Source organism: Enhydra lutris, unplaced genomic scaffold, assembly GCF_002288905.1.
Source record: "Enhydra lutris kenyoni isolate GAN:26980312 unplaced genomic scaffold, ASM228890v2 scaffoldscaffold45, whole genome shotgun sequence".
NCBI classification, from domain to species: domain Eukaryota; kingdom Metazoa; phylum Chordata; class Mammalia; order Carnivora; family Mustelidae; genus Enhydra; species Enhydra lutris.
The window spans coordinates 905,202-927,617 of NW_019154129.1; the positions used below are offsets into that span (position 1 = coordinate 905,202).

The 22,416-nt window shown below is 46.7% G+C and overlaps 1 protein-coding gene across 2 annotated transcripts in view; it reads right to left on the reverse strand.

Annotated features, from left to right (window-relative positions):
- LOC111156031 (chromosome unknown C16orf62 homolog) overlaps positions 1-22,416 on the reverse strand; it is a 116,968-nt gene that overhangs the window by 78,162 nt on the left and 16,390 nt on the right. For both annotated transcript variants that reach the window (XM_022516590.1, XM_022516591.1), the window contains exons 6-9: positions 21,412-21,488; positions 17,976-18,104; positions 10,697-10,781; positions 4,356-4,415 (exon numbers count right to left, since the gene is read on the reverse strand). In XM_022516590.1, the coding sequence (XP_022372298.1) occupies positions 4,356-4,415; positions 10,697-10,781; positions 17,976-18,104; positions 21,412-21,488 (351 nt within the window). The remainder of the gene's footprint in view (positions 1-4,355; positions 4,416-10,696; positions 10,782-17,975; positions 18,105-21,411; positions 21,489-22,416) is intronic.

Here is a 22,416-nt window from a genome sequence, read left to right on the forward strand (position 1 = left end):
AGAGCTCACTCAAAAAATAGAAATTAGTTAAAATCCTGTAGCAAAATAAATCTTACATTCCTGTGGTTCATTTGCTCAACACAAATGTTTAAAGAACCGACTAAAAGTAGTATTCTAGGCTCTGAAGAGATAACAATACACAAGACAGCCCCTGTGCTCATGAAGTTTATATTCCAGGGAGGGAACAACATAATGAACCTTGGAAAGTATAAGCAAGCAAGCAAACAAATGAGGTAGTATCCAGTAACAGCCCATACTATGAAAGACATACCACTAAGTATGAGACTTGACAGTGACTTTGGGGGTACAGTTTCATTAGACAGGGTGGTCCCAGTAGGCTCTGGTGGTCCCAGTAGGTGGCATTTGAGCTAAGCCCTGAATTACAACACGGAGACAGCCATGTTTACATGTGGAGGAAATGTGTTCCAGGAAACATCAAGTGCAAAGGTCCTGAGGTAGGCAGGACCTCTGGATGGGGTCAAAGAAGAAAAAAGCAAGCCAATGGGGCAAGCAGGAAGGAGAGAAGCAGGTACCATGCACCAAGTCATACAGGGCTGCAGCCTTGGTAAGGAGTTGGAGAGTTTTTCTAGGCACAACAGAAACGAAGGGCTCTGGGCAGAGGAATGGCCTCACAGGACATGACTTATACTCTAGCACATGGGCTACCTACATGGAGAATGAATTCAGAAGGTGGAAATTAATTCAGAGACGTCAATGTACCAAAAAGCAAAGATTCTTCCTCCTAATCCCACTTATTTTTCTTTTATGGTGCTTATTTTTTCAACCCTGAACTTCTGTGGATATTTTAGGAGGAGGGAGGAGACCAGGGAGTCTAGTTCTCTTTCCTCTGCCAAGTCTCCACCCTAGGAGCGAGAGGTCTCTTTACATAACAGTGCATATAGGGAAGTCATCTCGGTCTTGCCTCAGAGGCCAGGTCAGTTAAGGACGCTGCTTCTCTGGGTGCAGCCTCCATCAGCCACCGGGAGAAACCGAAGACCAGAATGCCCACAGGTGACAACAGCCACGACACAACAAACCCAAGTTCTCTCTCCTAAGATGGAAATGAAATTACTTTATTGCTTAGAGTGGATCGTCTCTGCACACATATGCTGGATTAAGAGATGGTAGGGGAAAAACTACCACATACAGTAGTATGTCCTGTTCACGACCCCAAAGGGCACCCGTATCCTTCTAAACTCATCAAATAGGTCTGTACGCTTCAGTTCAAATTCCTGAAGGTGAAGGGCTCAAAAATTAAATTCAGCAGTCAGAACTTGATTCAACTGGAAAGAATGAGCACACATGCCACCAGATTCCCCTCTGTACATAATCTCTTCCGGCAGAATTCCACACAGTGGATTTCAAAAGCTTTCTTCATAATTATTGTTAAGAGACATCCCCCCAAATCTCTGACATTTCTGAGAGAAATTTGCCCTTTTCCCCCTCAGGTTCTTGGAACCAGAAAACACTACGTGCAGACGTAGACTTTCACTGAAAGAAAAAAAAAAATAGGAAACTATTTTCAAGAAAAACAAAAGCCCGATTTGCATCGCTCAAGGTAAAAAAAAAAAAAAAAGGTATCGGGGAAGGAAGAGTTTCTGTGAGAAAAGTGCTAATTAATAAATTTAGACAAGGACTGGAAATGAATATGAAAATAGTCTTTTATCTTGAACTTTCATAGTTTAAGTAGGAGGCTGTTAGTAATTTTTCCTTAGTTGGCTCTAAAATATTGTTTGTATATTTAGTGAAAATTAGGAGGAAGGAAAGTTATTGCAGGAGATGTAAACTCGAAGGCCCCTGGGGATTAGACAGGTAACAAATACTCTTATGTGGTTTGGTACACAACAGTAGGAAGTAGTAGATTGTGTATTAAAAAGCAATTTTAAAATGCTGTTGGAGGGGCACCTGGGTGGCTCAGTTGGTTGGGCAACTGACTCCTGATTTCAGCTCAGGTCATGGTCTCAGGGTCATGAGATCAAGCCCCAAGTCAGGCTCCGAGCTCAGTAGGGAGTCTGCTTGAGATTTTCTCTCTCTCTCTCCCCGCTTCTTCCTCTTCCTGTGCCCCACTCTCTTAAATAAATATTTGGGGGTGGGAAATGCTGTTGGAGGGGCATCTGGCTGGCTCACTCAGTGGAGCATGTGACTCTTGATCTTATTAGGGTTAGGAGTTCTAGACCCATATTGGATGTAGAGATGACTTAAAAATAAAATCTTTAAAAAACAATACTGCCTGGGTGGCTCAGTCAGTTAAGCATCTGCCTTCAGCTCGGGTCATGATCCCAGGGTCCTGGGATCGAGTCCCACATTGGGCTCCTTGCTCAGTGGGGAGACTGCTTCTCCCTCTGCCCCTCCCGCTGCTTGTGCTCTCCCTCGTGCTCTCCCTCTCTGACAAATGGATAAATAAAATCTTACAAAAAATAAAAATAAAGATAAAAATAAAAACCAATACTGTTGTAGCCACAAAAAAACATCTATTTGGGTTTAATTCTGCTTATAGGCGAGCATATGCTTACTTTATGGCACACAAGTTGGCAAGCTTAAATTAAACAGGTGCACCTAGGGGGTGCCTGGATGGCTCAGTCGGTTAAGCCGCTGCCTTTGGCTCTGGTCATGATCCCAGGACCCTGGGTTCAGGTCCCGCATCAGGCTCCTTGCTCAGCAGGGAGCCTCCTTCTCTCTCTGCCTCTGCCTGCCACTCTGCCTGCTTGTGTACTCGCTCTCTCTCTCTGACAAATAAATAAATAAAATCTTTTTTTTTAAAATTGTTAATAAATAAATAAATACATAAATAGGTGCACCTAGATTTCCCAAATCCTTGAAGTTGACAGAGAAGGCCTCTGCACTCAAGGTGGCCCCTGCCTCCCTCTCCAGGCTCACTGCCTCCCAATCTTGAGATGCCTTAGGACGTGGGAGGAGCTGTTAGTAACATCACAGATGTGATGTGGTGGAGGGGAGTCTCTAGAGCAGCACCAACCAACAGAGATATCGCGTGAGCCATGTTCAAAGAGATAAAACAAGTGAAATCTTCATAAAATGCTTCATTTAACCCAACTCATCCAAAATGTCATTTCAACATGCAATCAATTTTAAAAATCGGTGAGATACTTCATGGTCTTTTGTTTTAAGTCTCTGAAATCCAGAGTGTTTTTATACACACATCACACCCTCCGTTTGGACTGGCCAGATCCCACGTGCCCCACGTGACCAGACCGCCAGTTGGTCGGCACAGAGTTCCCCTAAGAGCAAGGCTCCCATGAGCTGGTGACAGGGCCGCGGGCATGTCCTTGGCTCTTCCCCCATGGGTTTGCTCATCTGACGCCAGATGACTCTTTCAGCCCCAAAGGTCTGTGGGGTCCTGTCTTTTTTTGAGAAATAGTTGTGTTAAATCATTTTAAAAATAACAGATACAGAGATGGACAAAAGAGTTAATGAGTACATGAACAGGTCAATTATGGGTTACGGTGCAAATGCCATCATCTGGCAAGAGCAGGAGCAGTGGGGGCAAGCTCATTGTTGTAACTTGTATGGATGACAATGTTTCCTTACAGCAGCTCTGGGAACTTGAAAGGAGGGACAAGAGCTAAGAGAAGCTACTGCTGAGAGTCCCACATAGCCAGAGACATTGTCATCATTTATGTGACAACAGGGATTCATAATCAAGCTGTCCCATTATAACCCCCTGAGATTTTAAAATGGATTGGCAATAAATTTAATGCTCACATCACTTAAGCACAGACTGTAAATGCAAAGTATCTGTTATTGATTTCTTTGCCATCATTCTTTAGTATATATAAAGTTGGTTTCTGCAATTTGCTTCTCAGGAGAGATATGCAGGGAAAAAATGTCAAGCAGTGGAGGAATTTAAGTTGGTATAAAAGATCAGCTGAGGGACGCCTGGGTGGCTCAGTCCGTTAAGCCACTGCCTTCGGCTCAGGTCATGATCCCAGAGTCCTGGGATCAAGTCCCGCATCGGGCTCCTTGCTTGGCAGGGAGCCTGCTTCTCTTTCCGCCTCTGCCTGCCACACTACCCACTTGTGCGCGTGAGCTCTCTCTGACAAATAAATAAAATCTTTAAAAAAAAAAAATCAGCTGAATCTAGTTGTACCTTTTCATTTTCATGGATTCAAATTACTTGCCCAAATTCTTAGCCTCGCCATTTGAAAACCTGCTCATTTTTTTTTTTTTTTTTTAGAAAACTGAGATGATCAGAAATCTGTCAAGTTGTTTCTTCTACTTTTAACACACCAAAAACAAAATAAATCTTCTACTGAGTCTCCGTAAATCCTGACTTGATAGAAACATTCTAATCACAACTCCAGGGCAGAACAAAATCCGTAGAACAGCTCTGACATTACCTGGTAAGACGCTGTGGTTATCCACACACATGGAGAAGATGCGCTCATACACAAGCTTTCCTGGGGAGAAAAGGACAGATGGTGTTATTAGCGTCCCACTCCTCAGGAGCGAACACTAAATAAACGTTTGTTAATCAGGCACAGAGGTGGCTGGTCCCAGAGCACTTTAACTTGTTATCATCTGCTGCCACCTAGTGGTACAAATTGTAAGCCGCATTTCTTTTGTTTCTGTTTTTAATAAAATGAGGGGACTTAAACACTTTCCATGAGGCAGGGAAGTCATCCTTCTCCCCTTAGAGAGGGACACTTAAGGCCAAGGGGACTCCAGACACCTCCACTCACTAAATACCGAACAGTCCACGTTCTACTTCTAAGCCAGAGGCTGTAGGTAGGCAGCTTGGGGGTGAACCCAGCCACGGATCCATTTTGTTTGGCCCACAAAGCGCTTTAACACTTTTTTTTTTCTCTAATTAGTTGTCAACAGGTAAAAAACTTTCATTCATGTGAAAAACCTGATTTCTTGCTTCTTCACAAATGATGTGCCAAAAATGGCCCATATCCCTACAGGATAAAAATGAGCTATGACAGGGGCGCACAGGTGGCTCAGTTGGTTAAGCAGCTGCTTTCGCTCAGGTCATGATCCCAGGATCCTGGGATCGAGTCCAGCATCAGGCTCCTTACTCAGCGTGAAGCCTGCTTCTATCTCTCCCTGCTGTTCCCCCTGCACGTGCTTGCTCTCAAATAAATAAAGTCTTAAAAAAAAAAAAAAAGTCTCTTTAAGGAAAAAAAAAAATGAGCTACAACAAATTAGTAGCTGACCCCTCAAATGGCATCTGTACCACCCAGGTTGTCGTTTATGTGATCTGCCTGGTGCCCAGAAGCATCGAAATCTGAGATTCAACTAGCAAGGGTGGCTGAAGGGTAGTTGAAGCTACAAGGGTAGAAATGTGCGTCTGTTTTGTCCACGGATATATTCCCAGTACTAAGACCAGGTCCTGGCACGTCGTGGACGCTGAGTACTTGCTAGATGCATAAATAAACATATTTTAGGTGATGTGGGTCATAGGTCACTGCTGTAACTACTCAAATCTGCTGTTGTAGCTGGAAAGCAATCATAGGCCATGTATAAACAAATGGATGTGGCTGGTTATGTTCCAGTAACAATAATAAAACTTTATTTACAAAAACAAGTGGGCAGGGCAGACTTGGCCCACAAAAACCCCTTAGTCTAGCACTAAAAGCTTTATTTTGTCTATTATTTCAGAAAATACTGTCAACATTGAAGGGATAAGAATTATAGTTCTATTCCCTTCCTGGAGCCTTTCAAATCACCTTTAGTATCCAAAGTATTTCCCTGAGCTCTTACGTTGTTGGTCCGTTCCCCCCTCTCCCCGTAACGCCATCATTCAAGGAAGTTAAGAATCACACAGCCTGTCCTCACACGGGAAAAGAAAAAGGAAGTTCTAAGAATGTGAAGTCAAATGAGTTCACCAAGAAACAACACAAGGCTAGGACAAAGGGCAGGAAGCCATCCAAGCGAAGAGGAGCCGTCTCGATGCCTCTCCCAGCATGCACTACTTACATTACAGTCACATAAAGACGCTTGTTGGAAAGGCACATTCCTGGGGCCCACCTCAGAGCTAGCGAAAACCAGTATTTTGGAGGTTGGGGACTAGGAATATGAATTTTGGATAACCTCGCCAGGGAATTCCTGTACACACTCAAGCTGAGAACCATGGATTCAGACAAGCACCATGGGTCTCTGAGCTAAAACTTGCCTTGGGTGTGGGAATCTCTAGAAAGTGACAAGCCTCCCACTTCCCTGTAACCCAGCGGTCCCCAACCTCAGCGAAACACTCGAAGCACCCGGGGCTCCTGAAAATAGGCTGGTGCCTGTGTCTGTCCCCAGAAGTTCTGATAGAAAATATCGGGGTGGGGGGGATGCCTGGGTGGCTCAGTGGGTTGAGCCTCTGCCTTCGGCTCAGGTCATGATCTCAGGGTCCTGGGATCGAGCCCCACATCGGGCTCCCTGTTCAGCCGGGAGCCTGCATCCCCCCCTCTCTCTGCCTGCCTCTCTGCCTACTGTGATCTCTGTTTGTCAAATAAATAAAAAAAATTTAAAAAAAAAAAAAAGAAAAAGAAAATATCAAAATATCTGGGGTGCAGCTTGACCATTGGGAGGGTTTTTAAAGCCCCCCCAAGTGTGCAGCCAAGGATGAAAAGCCCTGCTCTACACCAACAGTTCAACTGACGAGCTCCCAGGAGGCTTCAGGAAATAAACCCCAGTTCTCAAAGCCACCCACCTTCTTAGGCCTGGCAGGAAGTGCTTTCCTTACCTGGGGCCACGAGCACCCATGGCAGCCACACCTGGAGCCATGATGGGCCTCCTCCAGGAGGACCACAGAACACAGCATTGGGACTGCCCAGAATCTTACCTCAGGCCATCACGCAGCAAGCCACACTGGTCACCTCTCACCTCCTACGCTCTGTGGACCGGACTCAGGAGCACAAAACGCCTTTACTTCCTTCCCCCAAAGCCTGCCATCCCTTGAAAACCACATGTTTATAGTGTACCTTCCTATGCGAAGGGGCCTTTGACTACAATCATTTTTGGCCAAACGAGTTTGGCGAAAATTTTTTTCCCTTGTTAGGTTAGCAGACAACAGTCTTGAGAGATAATACCTGACCCTAGATTCATTTCCTGTCCTGACTCACCGTCTTATAAATCAAGAACACTAAAATAGATGAATAATTTTCTGAGTCCTTACTCTGTACCCGGCACTGTTCAAAGTTGCTTACACTGATCCTGCCAGCCAACGCCCGAAGAGGAAAACCGTTATCTGCCTCTGACGCATTCTCTTAATTCCCTCCAGAAGTCCCCAGAGGCAGGATCTATTATGCCCATTTTACAGGGGAAGAAACTGAGGCTCAAGTGCTCGCCACTCTGGAACAGGACACGCAGGCATGGGACGTGGGCAGAGAGACTCCAGAGCACCGTCTGGATGTGGAGGAAGGAGAAGGGTGTGGAAAGCCGGTACCTCACTGGAATGTTTGGTTTTAAAAAAGAAAACCAATCCCCTGATTCAAAATCCAAAAAAAGTACTAAGGGAAGTTTCTCTCTGGCCCATCCCCGCCCACTCCACGGCCCCGCAGTGGCCTCGGAGGACTCCCACTTCTTTGGAATTTCTTGAGTATCTTCCTAAGTGTTTCTTCAGGCAAATAAAAGTGAATGTGAACAAGGGTTCTAATTTCTCCTCCTCTCTTACACAAAACAGAACAAACCCTACAGCTGTTCTACATCTTGACTTTCTCACGCGACGACGTATATACCCTAGAGATCTCTCCCCGTCAGAACGCGGAGCACACCCGCACCCTCCCTGTGCTCTGGGGTACGGACGGATCCCCATTTGTTTAACTGGTCCCCTAGTGATGGCCTCCTGGGTTGCTTCCAGGGTTCTGGTATCACGAATAGGATGAATTCCCGGAGGTGAAGTTGCCGGGGTCAAACGTACACGCATTTGTGATTTCTTCATGGAGAGCAGCATTTCCCCCGTGAGCCAAGTACAAACAAACAAAGCAGGTCTTTGATGGCAGAGAAAACCCTGAATCCCAGCTCTGCCACTCACTCCCCATGGGCCAGCTTCTTCATTTCTCTGTACCTCGGGCCCCTCACCCGTGAAACGAGGTCATCTGAGACCCCGCCTCACAGGTTGTGATGAAGACCTGTACTATCTCTAATGCACCCAGAACAGAGTCAGGCCCAAGGACATTATTTGCTGAGGGTTGATCCCTGCCTTGATCAACTCTCAGCCCAGCTGATTTCTGGGAGAAGGCGAGAACAGGCATCTGCGCTGGATCCCAGCCTGCCAAGGGATGGGACTGGGATGCCGCCAACAGCGGCTGACAGAAGGGCCGCCCCAAATTCTCACAAGGTTAATGTCCGGATCCGGGCAGGCTTGTCGGGTAGAACCCGATCCATTGGCGTTCCCTGCGCTAGTGTCACTCAGGATGCTGACTCGTGCGGAAGAAACGGGCAGGAGGCAGGCGAGGGAAACCAGAAGGCCGGCATGTTAACCCACCATGAGAAACGCAACTGTCAGGAGAATCAGACAGGACCACTGACTGATGTCCTCGCTGCTGAAGGCAAGCTGCTACGAGGACAAGTCAAGGCCCAAAGGGTATATGACTGGGTATCTATTCTGAGAGCCTAACTCACCCAGCCACCCTGCAAATCCATTCGTTCTCTCCATCTCTGCCATCTCTCTGGCCTCCCACCAGAAGCGCCACCTACGATGGCCTCCTGACCAGGCTCCCTGCCCCTCCTCTGCCCTACAGCCTCAACAAGCAGCCTGTCCGACTCAAATCCCATCACATCCCGAATCGCCTTAACACTCCCAGGGGTTCTTTACGTGCTCAGGGTCAAAGCCCAAGTCCTTCCAATGGCCCACAAGGCCTGCCAGGACCTCCAGCCTCCTTAGCTCCTGCATACCGCACGCCAGCCACACCCCAACCCTGGCCTCTTCAAACCTGCTAGGCACGCTTTGCACCCTTTGCCCTGGGCCTCCCGTGGCTGCACCCTCCCCACCCCGGAGAGCATGTGGCTCATCTCCCCTCTCCTACTTGCTCAAATAGCGACGTCTCAACAGGGGCACCTGAAACCATCCTATCTCCAACTATAGCCTTCCCACCCCCACCTTCCCTCAATTCCCCTGACCCTCCTGTTTTGTTTTTTTTCCCCCTCCAGAGCGCTGATCATCCCTGAATATACAAATGGGTTTACTCATTTGTTTTGCAAATCCCCTTTTAGCAGAACATAAGCCCTGCACAGGGGAGGACTTTTGTCTCCTCTTGCTGATACAGCCTCGGTACTCAGCACAGCGCCTGGGCCACCTGACCCTGACTGGCCGTCGCTCAGCCAGGCCATCCGTTCTTGGGGTCCAGTTAGCTCCCACCCACCTTTTTTCTGGCAACAGCATCACTTTTCTCCTTTGGGGTGACCCAGGTCTGGATTATCTGCACACGCATTCCCCAGAGAGCAAGAAGGACTCGAAACTGACTTGTGATCCAACCAAGCCAAGGAGATGGAACTCTGGGTTGAACACCTGGAAGAAAGCTGCTCTTCCCTTGTCCTGGGACTACTAACAGGAGAACAGATCCAAGCAGAGGACGCCTTTGAGAGTTTGAGAATGAAGCGAACCCACGTACCAGAAAATGCTAACATGCTGAGTTCCTGAATCCAGAAACTAACCCTGGACTTTTCAACCTAAGCCAATAAATACCCCCTTTCCCCAAGACTAGTAGGAGTTAGACTTCTTTATATCATTTGTTCTAGCTAGTATACGTAATCACCGGTCTCCTGTGAAGTAAATGGGGGGTCTCTGCTTGACACTTTGTTTTCTGCCACATTAGATCTTTCTATGACTCCAGGAGAGACTGGGGTGGGAGTCCACTGGTCCCTCCTTGGCAAGAAAGCAAATGTCTCTGTTCTGATCTGCTAGATGTTTGGCCCTCAGAAGGCGATTCTGTCTGCTAGCTCTTGGGGAGAACCTTGCCCCCGAACATCATCATATACAATTCAGAGGGCTGCCTGGCTTGATGCTCTGGCCACAGATGATCAACAAGGAGCACAAAGTCCTCCTGTGTCTCCAAAGGGACCCCAGGGTCTTCTCATCAGTCTAGATCATTCTTCCTGAGGATGGGGAACACGTGACAAGGGGAGGCCATGATGAGACTGGAAACCTCACGAGAGCTGTTTGTAGTCAGTCCAGGCAGGAGAGGACTGTGACTTGGACTAAGGTGTTCAGTGAAGACAGATAAAAACGGACAAAGGGGAGCGAGACCCAGGAGACTGAAGAACCCGGTAATGGACTGGACATGGGGCGCAGGGAAGTAGACCCTCAGATCGCCAACTTGGGCGCAGGGCACACCTGGCACCACCATTCCCAGGGACAGAAACCCACTGGGGGTGCCGGGAAGAGAAGCCAAGTTCGGTTCTGACAAAGTGAGTTCCAGGCACGATGACAGGTCAAGGGATGGGAGCTGGTTTAGACCGGAAGTGTATTCCCCACGCTCCCCCACACTTCACTCGCTGACTTCACTGGCCTCTCAGAAAGTCAGAGAACACTCTCAGAAAGTCATTTAAGATTCTCTCAAAAACAGCCTCCTTGTCAATGAGCGGAGACGGGGCGGGGCGGTGGTTCAGTCTCCCTCATGTTTCACCCAACTACTTACACCCACAGAAATTACAGCAATGCTAACACCCAGCTTCTGGCAAAACAAACCAGCCAACAAACAAAAAAACCTCCTTCCGAGATTGGAAGATGAACAGGACTAGGACTTACCAAATGTATCAAGTATGTCGGTGATAAGGACAAATTTGCTTGGGTAGAACTGAATAACGCTCGTATCCGAAAGAAGCTTTGAACACTGAAAAAAGAGAAGAGAAAAGGAAATTCACTCTGTCGTGTCTGACTTGGCTGCAATGCTCCAGGCCTGGAAAATTAATTTCTATAAACGTGCACAGGTGTCTGCCATGTGCCAAGCCCCATGCCAGACACTGGAGACCTAATCAGAAGCAAAACCACTGTCCCCTTAAGAGGGGACCAGGCTACTGACTACAGAGCCTCTTATGAAAGACTCTACCACCTCCCTCTTAGAAAGCCACAGGACTGAGGAATCTTATCCAGAAGGATCTTTGCTTATACACCGAATGAGGGTCGGCAAAGTCACCAAGGGAGGTCAAGGACACCTCACCCACCAGTGTTCTCACAGATGACCCCGACTTTGTTCCAAGTGCTTTTCAGCAAGGCTTCCTCTGGTTTATCTCAGGATGATCTTGGCTATTCAACATTCTTTTATATGAAATGACCCATACAGGGGTACCTGGGATGGCTCAGTGGGTTAAAGCCTCTGTCATGATCCTGGGGTCCTGGGATCGAGCCCCGCATCGGGCCCTCTGCTCAGCAGGGAGCCTGCTTCCCCTCTCAATCTGCCTACCTCTCTGCCTACTTGTGATCTCTCTCTGTCAAATAAATAAAATCTTAAAAAAAAGAAAGAACGAACGAACGAACGAACGAACCCATACATACATCTCCAGGGTTTCTTAAGAGAGCATCTATTTTTTTTAATTGAAGTGTAGTGGACACACAATGTTAGTTTCAGGTGTACAACACAGCATTAGACAACTCTACATTATGCTATGCCCACCATCTGTCACCGTAAAACAACATCACAATAGAACTGACTATATTCCCTTTGCTGTATGTTTTATCCCCATAGCATCTACTATTTATCCTCACTTCTAAATTTCCCTCTAAAATGAAACATGACAAGCTTCAAAGAGCTCATGTTTCTCTCTAACTATGATACACAACACTGGGAACATCCTGGCTTCGCAGAGAATCGCTCAATCCCTACGCTTGTATCACTCACGCCAAGGGGTCTGCGACATGTTCCGATTTTTCAGATTTTTTTTTAAGATTTTATTTATTTATTTAACAGAGAGAGAGAGAGAGATCACAAGTAGGCAGAGAGGCAGGCAGAGAGAGAGAGGAAGGGAAGCAGGCTCCCCACTGAGCAGAGAGCCCGATGTGGGGCTCGATCCTAGGATCCTGAGATCATGACCTGAGCTGAGGGCAGAGGCTTAACCCACTGAGCCACCCAGGCGCCCCTAACTTAGCTGTTATAACCGGAAACAAAAATCCTGTTTCTTCTTTGGAGAACAAAACTTAATGCCCTGAAGTCTTTATGAACACAAAAGTCAGCACAAGGAACTAAATAACTTGCCATATTTTATCATTTCAGTGTTTGACCTTTAGATACAAACATGTCAACCCACTGAGCCACCCAGGCGCCCCACAAACATGTCACTTAAAAACAAAAGATACCTGAACATTTAGAAAAGACTCCGGTATACGCGTTTCCAGCATGCGGCGAATGGAAATAACGCCCATCACCTCAAGAGGGAGGCTGATACAGGTTTTCAGTTTGCAGTTGTGACCCAATTTCTAAATTGTTAAATTCACGGAGTTTCTCCTTAGTATTACAGCCTAAAGCCAAACAACTTTTGTGATTTGTGAAACATCCTCTTACAGCCCAAATGTTACGGCGGGGTGGGGGGGGAGCGGGGGAGGACATAAGCTGTTAAAACAATGGTGTTGACACCAAATGTGGCATTTGGACGCTCGTAGAAATCCATTTCCGAACACCTTGCTTTGTGTTCTTCATATGCCCTTTATGTGAGCTCCAACTTAAACAACTGCCCCATGAGATTGCGGGGCTTGGAAAAAGCAAACAACTCTGAATCCTAAAGACTGTTTACAAGACACAGCCCTCGGTTCCTAGGGATGTGACGTCTCGGGAGTTCCTACTCCGAGTCCCTCAGAGAGGGGTTACTGCCTGGTGGCGAGGTGAGAAGACAGAATTCAAACAGAAGGTTTCAAATGAAACACAGCTGGGGCTTCCCAACATCTGTGTGATTTTTCTCCCAAGCTGATATCACAGAACATACATGTTACATAAGAGAACAGGAAGCAGAATTTTTTAAGTCCACAGTTAAGGTCCTAATCATGCCCTAAATTGAAGTTCCCCTTTAAACCACTACTTTGAAGATGCAAGTTTTTTTTTTTAATTTTTTTTATTTATTTATTTGACAGAAAGAGAGAGCAAGAAAGAGAGAGGGAGAGAGAGGAAGAGTACAAGCAGGGGGAGGGGCAGAAGGAGAGGGAGAAGCAGGCTCCCCGCTAAGCAGGGAGCCCAATGAGGGACTCGATCCCGGGATGCCGGGTTCATGACCTAAGTGGAAGGCAGTCACTTAATCAACTGAGCCACCCAGACACCCTGAAAATGCAAAAAGCTTTGGTGTAGTTTCCTAAATAAAAATTGGGCTTCTTAGCGTGCATGTTAAAATTACAGATGCTCGGGGCACCTGGGTGGCTCAGTCGGTCAAGTGTCTAACTCTGGATCTCAGGGCTGTGAGTTTGAGCCCTGTGCTCGGCTCCACAATGTCAAGTCCACATTTAAAAAAAAAAAAAAAAAAAAAGATTCCCTGGCTCCATGCCAAACCTACTGGCCAAAACCTCCAGCTGAGACACCAGGCAATCAGTATTTCTGATAAAGGCTACAGATGACAGCTGCACAGGAACCCAGGACACACTGGCTGCAACATACTCTGAATGGACTGAGCATCCCTCAGCCCATGTGTTCTTAGCTCTGAAAGCATCTGGGGAACTTTTAAAAATAACAGCGCCTAGGTCCCACTCCCAGAGATTCTGATCAAGCTTGCCTGGGGTGCAGCTCAGATACAAGACATTTTTAAGGCTCCCAAGGGATTCTGATGTCCCGCCGAGGCGGAGAAGCACGGTGGCAGACACTTCCTGAATGTACTCTGCCTGAAACACTTGCCATGGAACTGGTTAGCACGGCTGGAAAAATACTAAAAGGGCGTTTTCCATTTGTTTCCAGTCAGCAACATTCTGCAAGGACACGAGTCAGTTCCGTGAGTTCAATATATTAATATATGTGTCTATGTATATTGAGGGGAATAATATATATTATTTAAGTAGCCAAAACAAAAGGATAAAGTAAAACATAACTTACAGCCACGAACTAAGAAATGAAGATGGGTGGAGAGAAGCAAACAAGCGGACTAATCAGAAGACAGTTACTACTGAGACTACGTGGGGGGAAAATCCTAAAAATAAGTAAGAAAAGTACAAACAACATTAATGGAAAAAACGAGCAAGAAGAATCAACAAAATCCACTTTACGAGAGAAGGAAACCCCAACCGCCAATAAACACGTGAAAAGAGGCTCCATCTTATTACAATCAGGGAATTGGCGAATTAAAACCACAACACGATAGGATGTTATTACCTCCTCAACGGGAAAAATGAAAACAGAAAGTCTGCTCATACTAAACATCGCGAGGATGCTGGGCAGCGGACTCACACGGCCCCACTGCTACTGGGAGCGCACAGGCACAGCTGCACGGGGAAGCCACCCAGCATCGCTCGGTCAAGCTCAAGAGACACAGACCTGGCCCCCAAGCAATTCCACTCACAGCTATGGGCCCTCCTCTCCAGAGAGGCCAGCAGACACGTCCAAGAGTGACCACAGTAACATTGTTCGTAATGATGAAGAAGAAGAAAAGGAAAAACCAGATGTCCATGGACAGAAAGAATGGTATTTTAGGCATCAGTAGACTTACTACTGTTAAGATGGCAAATCTCTCTAACTGACCTACAAAGCCAACACAATTCCCATCAGAATCTACCCCCTGGTGGGTAGAAACTGACAGGCTGATCCTTAAAAAATCACATAGAAATGCAAAGGACCCAGGATAGCCAAAATAATTTGGGGGGGACGAGGGGAAGAATCAAGTGAAAAGACTAGTAATTTTAGTATTAGTTTCAAAATTTACCACAGGGGCACCTGTGTGGTGCAGTCCGTTAAGGGTCCAACTCTTGGTTTTGGCGCAGGTCCTGATCTCAGCACGGTGAGACTGAGTCTCGTGTTAGGCTCTGTGCTCAGCATGGAGTCTTCTTATGATTCTCTCCCTCTCCCTCTGCCCCTCCCCACTGTACTGGCATGTATGCACCCTCTCTCTCAAATAAATCTTAAAAAAAAAAAAACTTATCATAAAGCTACGGTAACCAAGACAGCATGATACTACATGAGGACAGACTTACACAGATATATGGAATTAATTTAAGAGTCCAGAAGTAGGGGTGCCTGGGTGGCTCAGTAGGTTAAGCCTCTGCCTCTGGCTCAGGTAATGATCTCAGAGTCCTGGGATCAAGCCCCACATTGGGCTCTCTGCTCAGTGGGGAGCCTGCTTCCCCCTCTCTCTCTGCCTGCCTCTCTGCCTACTGGTGATCTCTCTGTCAAATAAATAAGTAAAATCTTTAAAAAAAAAGAATCCAGAAATAAACCCCTACATTTATGGTCAGATAACTTTTAACAAAGGTGCCAAAATAATTCAATAAGGAAAAGACAGTCTTTTAACAAATACTGCTGAAACAACCAGATATCCATATGTGAAACAAATAAATCTAGACCCTTATACTAGACATAAAATCACTTCAAAATGAACCATAAACCTAGATGTAGGAGCTAAAATGATAAAACTTCTAGAAGAGGGGTGCCTGGCTGGCTCAGTTGGTAGAACTTGTGACTCTCAATCTTGGGGTTGGGAGTTTGAGCCCCATGCTAGGTGTAGAGATTACTTAGAAATAAAATCTTAAAAAAAAAAAAAATTCTAAAAGAAAACAAAGAAAAAACTCTCAGGACCTTGGGTTATGCAAAGAGTGATCAGCTACAACTCCAAAAGCATGAGCCAAAAGAGAGACAACTGATAAATCAGGTTTCGCTAAAACTAAAAACTCATCCACTTCAAAAGACACTATTATGAAAACGAAGACAAGCCACCAACTAGGAGACAATCCTTGTAGATCAGCTACTTGATAAGGAACCTTTATTGAGGATAAAGAATTGTTACAACTCCACAAGAACACAATGTGGTTTTAAAAATGGGCAAGTCGTATTAAATCTTTCATTTGACTAAGATGTAAAAATGGCCAATGAGCATATGAAAAGCAGCTTAACCTCATCGATCCCCACAGAATGCAAGTTAAAACCACCAGTGAGAGACCACTTCAAACCCACTAGGGTGTCACTGAAGTGACAGATGGTAACGCAAGTGTTGGCAAACATAGAGGAACTAGAACCCTCACGCCCGGCTGGTGGGGATGCAAACACAGAATGGTTTGGCCATTTCTCAGAAAGTTACACATTCCCTTATCACAGGACTCGCAACTTTACTCCTAGGAATCTACGCAAGAGAAATGAAAGCATGTGTCCACACAAAGACTCGTACACAAATGTCCACGGTGGCATCATTCGAAACAGCCAGAGTGGAAATGACTTCGGTGGCCAGCAACTTGTTAATGCGTAAGTAAAATGTGGTTCTTTATAAAACAGAATACTACTCCGCAGTAAAAGGGTACAAAGTATTGATACTATAGCATGGCCAGACCTCACACACATGATGCCAAGTTAAAGAATCCAGAGGCAAAAGATTACATACTGAATGATCCCAGGAAATTCCGGGGAAGGTGAATTTGTGGTCAGAAAGCAGATCGGTGGTTTTCTGGGGCTGGAAGTGTCAGGGTCTGACTGGAAACAGACTTGAGGGAATTTGGGGGAGGGGTTAAGGACATGCCTTAAAACTGAAATGTATAATAATTAAGTAACTTCCTAAAAATCACTGAAATACATTTCAATAAAACCACCACACAACAGAATACCTTACTACACAGCAAATAAAGTGAACTGTGCTCACGTCTCTGTACGCTGCTCCCCCACCCTGGATTATCTTATTTGGCTAAAGAAGCAGCCTTTCAAGTATTGGAAGTAAAATAGTTACTATTAACCAGATATGGAGTTAATGAAACACTTCCATGGTTCTCTTCTCTGAGAAGACATGGATTAAATCTTCTCCAGATGTTAAAAACTCTTGGACATCAAGTTCTCTACACCCCAGCCCTTTATGGGGAGATGTTGCCAATAAAAATACTTTGAAGAAGTGCTTGTTAGTTTAATATTTTCTTACTTGAGCCACTCAGCAAGCAACCCCCATCACGTGTACCAAGGATGAGAGGACTCTTCTTTGGGAGTATTTACTTTATAAACTAACAACAGTGATCGAAGGGAAATGAGCTCAGGTTTGCCTTTATCATTAAATACCAAAAAAAAAAAAAAAAAAAAATTCCACCTGCTCTCCAAAGTGTCATCTTAAAAGACTTCAACCACCCGGTGTCAAGACTTCCAGGCTCTATCCCTCTCTCCAAATCAACAGGTGAGAAAACAAATGTCACGTTGCCATGACGCTGAACAAGGACAGGACTGTCCTTTGAACTGAAATGGCGGTTCAGAAACTGAACTCTGCTCTGAAAATTGTAATGCACACATGAGTCCTTTTACCGTGTACTTCTGAGCATCCTTTGCCAAGAGACGATGACCTGAAGGGTCAAGAAACTGAATAAGCTCTTTTCCTTACAGAACTTGATCTTGTTATCCAAGAGCTGTCATGGATCAACAAATTCGTCAAAAAAAAAAAAAAAAAAGGATTCAACAAATGTACCTCTCCTAACACCATCAATATGTTTTATCACATAATTATGCAGGATATGAGCCAAAAATGCACATACCAGGGACACACAACCATGAGTCCCAAAAATACAAAGGAAATCTGATCAAAGAAACCCATGACAGTTGGTCAATCTTTGGTTTGTACAAATCACAAATGCATCAGCAGATGTATCAGGGCCAAGGAACTGCACAATCCAGGGGAAATAATTAATTCTGTAATTCAAGCTGAAGGTCCTGGAATTGTGCAGTACACAACCTGTGCAGCTGTACATGGTGGCCCTGGAAATGGTCATCTCATAAAAACACAGATTCATCATCATGGCCTTTCAAAGGAAGTATGTGAAAATGGAACAGATGAAAAAAAGTAGGGTAAGACCCTGAAGGCAGGCCTGTGAAAAACCTCAATTATCTATAAAGGAGTTTTACACAGGAAATTCTGGGGAAAGAAAAAAAAAAGTCACTAGACCTGACCTGGATGACTATTTTTAGAGCCTTCACTTTCTGGTCCGAGGCCCAGGCGTCCTTCAGCGACTGGTTGAGCTCCTCAATGCGGTTCACATAATCCTGTTGAGTCAAATTCAACAGTTCCTTTTGGGATCCCTGTGGGCAGAAAGTAGGAAGGTGTCAGCACAAAAAGAAAAACATCACTTGGCCACCACTCTGAGAACAATACTGAGTACTGGCTGAGCTTCTGTCTCTAAGTTTTTCTCATACGCCCAACCAGGACTGATAGTTTCGTCTTGTGACTGAAGAGGTTGAGTTTTCTGCAAAGAGGCAGAGGGCAGTCACTCAGACTGACCTTGGAGCAAGTCAGACCTAAGTCAACCCTCAGCTCAGTGACTCAGGTAATCATTGGGAACCACTGTGTGCCTGGCGTGGGCCACTGGAGACCTGAGATGCAAAGATGAGCAAAAAAACATTACTTCTGCACTAACGGAGTTTCATGTATAGAGGAGACAGATATTAATATAAACGGAGATACATGCTCCAGAGGAAACAATTTTATGAAAACCTACACCATACGTCACTTAATCGAAGGTGCCCATCGTAGGAAGCACAATTCTTTTTTTTTTTTTTTTTAAGATTTTACTTATTTATTTCACAGACAGAGATCACAAGTAGGCAGAGAGGCAGGCAGAGAGAGAGAGGGAAGCAGGTTTCCTGCTGAGGAGAGAGCCTGATGTGGGCCTCGATCCCAGGACCCTGAGACCATGACCTGAGCTGAAGGCAGAGGCTTTAACCCACTGAGCCACCCAGGTGCCCCAAGAGGAAGCACAATTCTTTGTGTACCACTAAGGAAAAAAAAAACATGCCAATCACAGACATGCCTAATTGAGAGACACAGCCCAATTTCAGGGATATTCCAAATGTGGGGAAAAGGTTTATCTCAGAATGGAAGAAATACAGTAACAAAGGAACGGACTCTAGACTGGTAGTCGAGAATGGTTTCCTGGGGGCGCGTGGGTGGCTCCCTCTTAGTCAGTTAAGCATTTGCCTTCCGCTCAGGTCATGATCTCAGGGTCCTGAGATCAACTGAGTCCTGCATCAGGCTCCCTGCTCAGTGGGGAGCTTGCTTCTCCCTCTCCCTCTGCAGCTCTCCCTGCTTTTGCTCTCATTCTCTCGGTAAAATTAAAAAAAAAAGCTTTAAAAAAAAAAAAAAGTTTCCGGGAGGAAGGGATGCTGGAGACAAACACGCAAGGGTGTACAAGTGTTACTGGACAATGGGGAAAGTGGGGGTGGGGGCTGTTAACCAGACCAGAGGAAGTGCCTTGAGGACAGAGAGCAGAAGACAACAAAAAGCTGTGGTAGAAGGAAAGCAAGCTCATCTAATAGAATAAACAATGAATGTAAAGATTTAGCACAGCCTCTGGCACGTGGCCCTGCTTACTAACCCTGGGCTATTGTTAAGGTGTTATTTATTTACAAAGCTCCCAGCACTGAGGGAACCCACACGAGACCACGAACCAAAAATCTTTTTTCTATCAATGTTCCCTGGAATCCAAAGGGAAGACCTCTTCATTAAAGAAATACAAGCAGAAGGTTCAGGAAATTTGGACTGATTCCAACGGGCCCCCTGAACTGCAAGATAGGGCCCTCCTTGTCCCTGTGCAGAAGGAAGAGCCACGTGACTTATTTGGGCCAGCAAACATTTTTGCTGTGCGCACAGCGGCACGTGTCCTTCCAGGCTGAGGTGGTGAGAAATAATCTTTTCAGCCCGGCAGTGATGACCCCGGAAGCTATCTGTGGACACGGCAGCATCTCAAGACGGTGGTGCATTTGTCACCTCACAGGCTGAGTCATGTGAGGAAGAAATAAGCCCGTGTTATGGTATCAGAGGCTCACCTGTTAGCACCATATAATCCAGCCTTGCCCTGACTCATAAGCGATGCTCGCCTAGAAGCCAGGGGGCAGCCATCTGCGGCTGTGAGCGGAGGACAGCAAGAAAATCAATCGGGGGGGGGGGGGCGGGGAGAGAGAGACTGACACGTATAGAGTCAGTGACAGGAGGCTACAGAGAACCAAGAGAGGCAGAGGACAGCTGGCTAGGTATCTGGGTGATTCTTTAACTCCTGGTTCCAGACCACCATGACCTCCAGCTCAGGTAGTGGCCCCGCACCCTTCAATAGACTCCTCATTTGCAGCTGAAGCCAGCTCAAGTGACACCGGACTAAAGAGCTTTGATGCAAACACTCAGCGAGTCCCCTTCTGCCAGCCCAGGTTGGCTGAGGATATGCGGACCGAGTCTCCCGGGCCCCCGGATTCAAAACTGAGCAATGAGAGAGTGGACTAAGAGACTTTTCCGAGGACCTGAGGGCTCCGCTCTCAGAGCTGAACCGAGGGGCAAGCAGCAGCACAGAGCGACGGCCCCTGCCATCACACGGCCCTCTGTGGGTTCCACTGGGTCCACACAGCTATATTCTTCATGTCCATGTTTTGTTCAGGATGCAGGTAAAGGGAAGGGGATTGCCCAAGGGCACCGCGCCTCAGGCCTCCGGACTCAGGTTCAGCCCATGCTGACGACAACAGGCAGGAGCACCCAGCATGCGCTGGGTGTTGGTCCAAGCACCTTGTACATGTTAACTTATTTCATTCCTGAACAACCCTAAAAGGTAGGTACTAGGCAGCGTCCCCCATTTTAGAGATAAGCAAACCGAGGCACAGAGCGGTTAAGCCCCTCGCCCCAAATCCTGAACTGCCCAATGGTAGAGCCGAGATTCAAACTCAGGCAGTCTGACTCCAGAGTTGCTTACTCAGGATGCTAGGCGACCTCTCTAAAGGACATCCCAGGGGACACAAACTCCCCCACCTCCAGGGGCCAGGCATGTGGTGCTTATGAGTGAACCGGGACAGAAAGCACTGCTGAACCTGGATGGCGCACGCCCTGGTTAAATGCAGGAATGTGAACCCTCAGGTATCAGGTGGAATTAAAAAAAAAAAAAAAATTAGATTTGTATGTGAAATTCATCAACTTTTAAGAGTTGGACAATGAGTCGTGTTCTCCAAAACTATGTTTTCTGACAGGTTCGTGGGAGGTACAGCAAGCCAGCGGCACAGCCCCGTGCAACCTCTGCACAAGGTATGATCTTTACACCGCGTGTAGCACTTCCCGGGGAAGGTGGCTGCAGCTGACTCTTCCAGGCAGACCCTGTCCCCGCACAACCCAGGTCTGCACGGGCAGCACAGTGAGAAGACGCCTTCGGAAAACCAGCCCAAGGCAGCTCCTGCGCGCTCAGTCCCCTGCACCACTGCTGGCGCTTTCCCTGGGTCGGCTGGTGGCTTGGCAGGGACGAGCACAATGCATGGTGTGGGAATGCATCACAGAGCGGCCCCTGAAATGCATCGCACTTGGCAGGAGAAACAGAAGCACTGACCCTGCCCGCGCTCAGCCGACGACTCGCCCACTCACCTCCTCAAAGTCATCCAGCTCCTCCAGCCTCGTCCGAACCTTCTCCGACATCGCAGACGTGGTAGTCCCGGCTTTGCCTGAACAGAATGGATTCCCGTCACACAGGTGGCTTTCTCTGTCCCCAACACCCCAAAGGAAGGCACCTCTGACTCTCTGCTTCAACGTGAATAAGGGGGCCAGGGACCAACTTCATTACAGACAATTCCGAGATCTGGAAAACCGTGTCCTTATGGAACCAAAGTGCCACTGGAAACATTTTTGCCTAGAAGCTGCCCCCAGAGTTCAGCAGGCCAGCCTCAAAATGGGCCCACACTCCATTCGGTCTTTATAAACTTCTCCCCAAATCGTTTGTTTTCTAAAGAAAGGCAGACCACAGAAGGACGCCAAAACTCCATCACACAATTGTCTCCCACCAACAAAAGGCCCCTCAGGCTCGGACTCGGTGCAAGATCGTCATGTCTGACACTAAAACCACCACCTCACCATCTGCCCAGCACCAGGGCTTCCAAGGTTGCCTCCTCCCATCACCTTTCAGCTGATTCCCACCATCCCATCCACGGGTGGCCGGACAGAGGCAAAGGAATGTCCTCCAGGCCGCGAGCCAGCCACAGGGTGAGGCTGTCTGTCCAGCTGGCTCTTCTGTCTAGCAGACCTCATCTCAGAAACCTTTCCCCATCTGAAAGGGGCTTCTGTTCTAGATATGAGGTCCCCCTGCTCCCGCCCCCCAAACCCACTCTCAGGAAGGGAAGTTCATTCTTTGAAGGCACTGGTTTCTTCGATCTGGTATTAACTCAAAGATTTGTCTGGGAACAGGCCGAGAGCACAGTGCATTACTTAATTACTAACAAACGACTACTTAAGTTTCCAAATAATGTTTTTTTTTTTAAAAAAAACCTCATTTCTAATGTTCCTTTCAATTTGAAATATATAGAATGGGCACACACGCACATTTTAACAGGTAATTATAAAACCCTGTGCCCACCACCCAGCCCGGATATGGTCTTG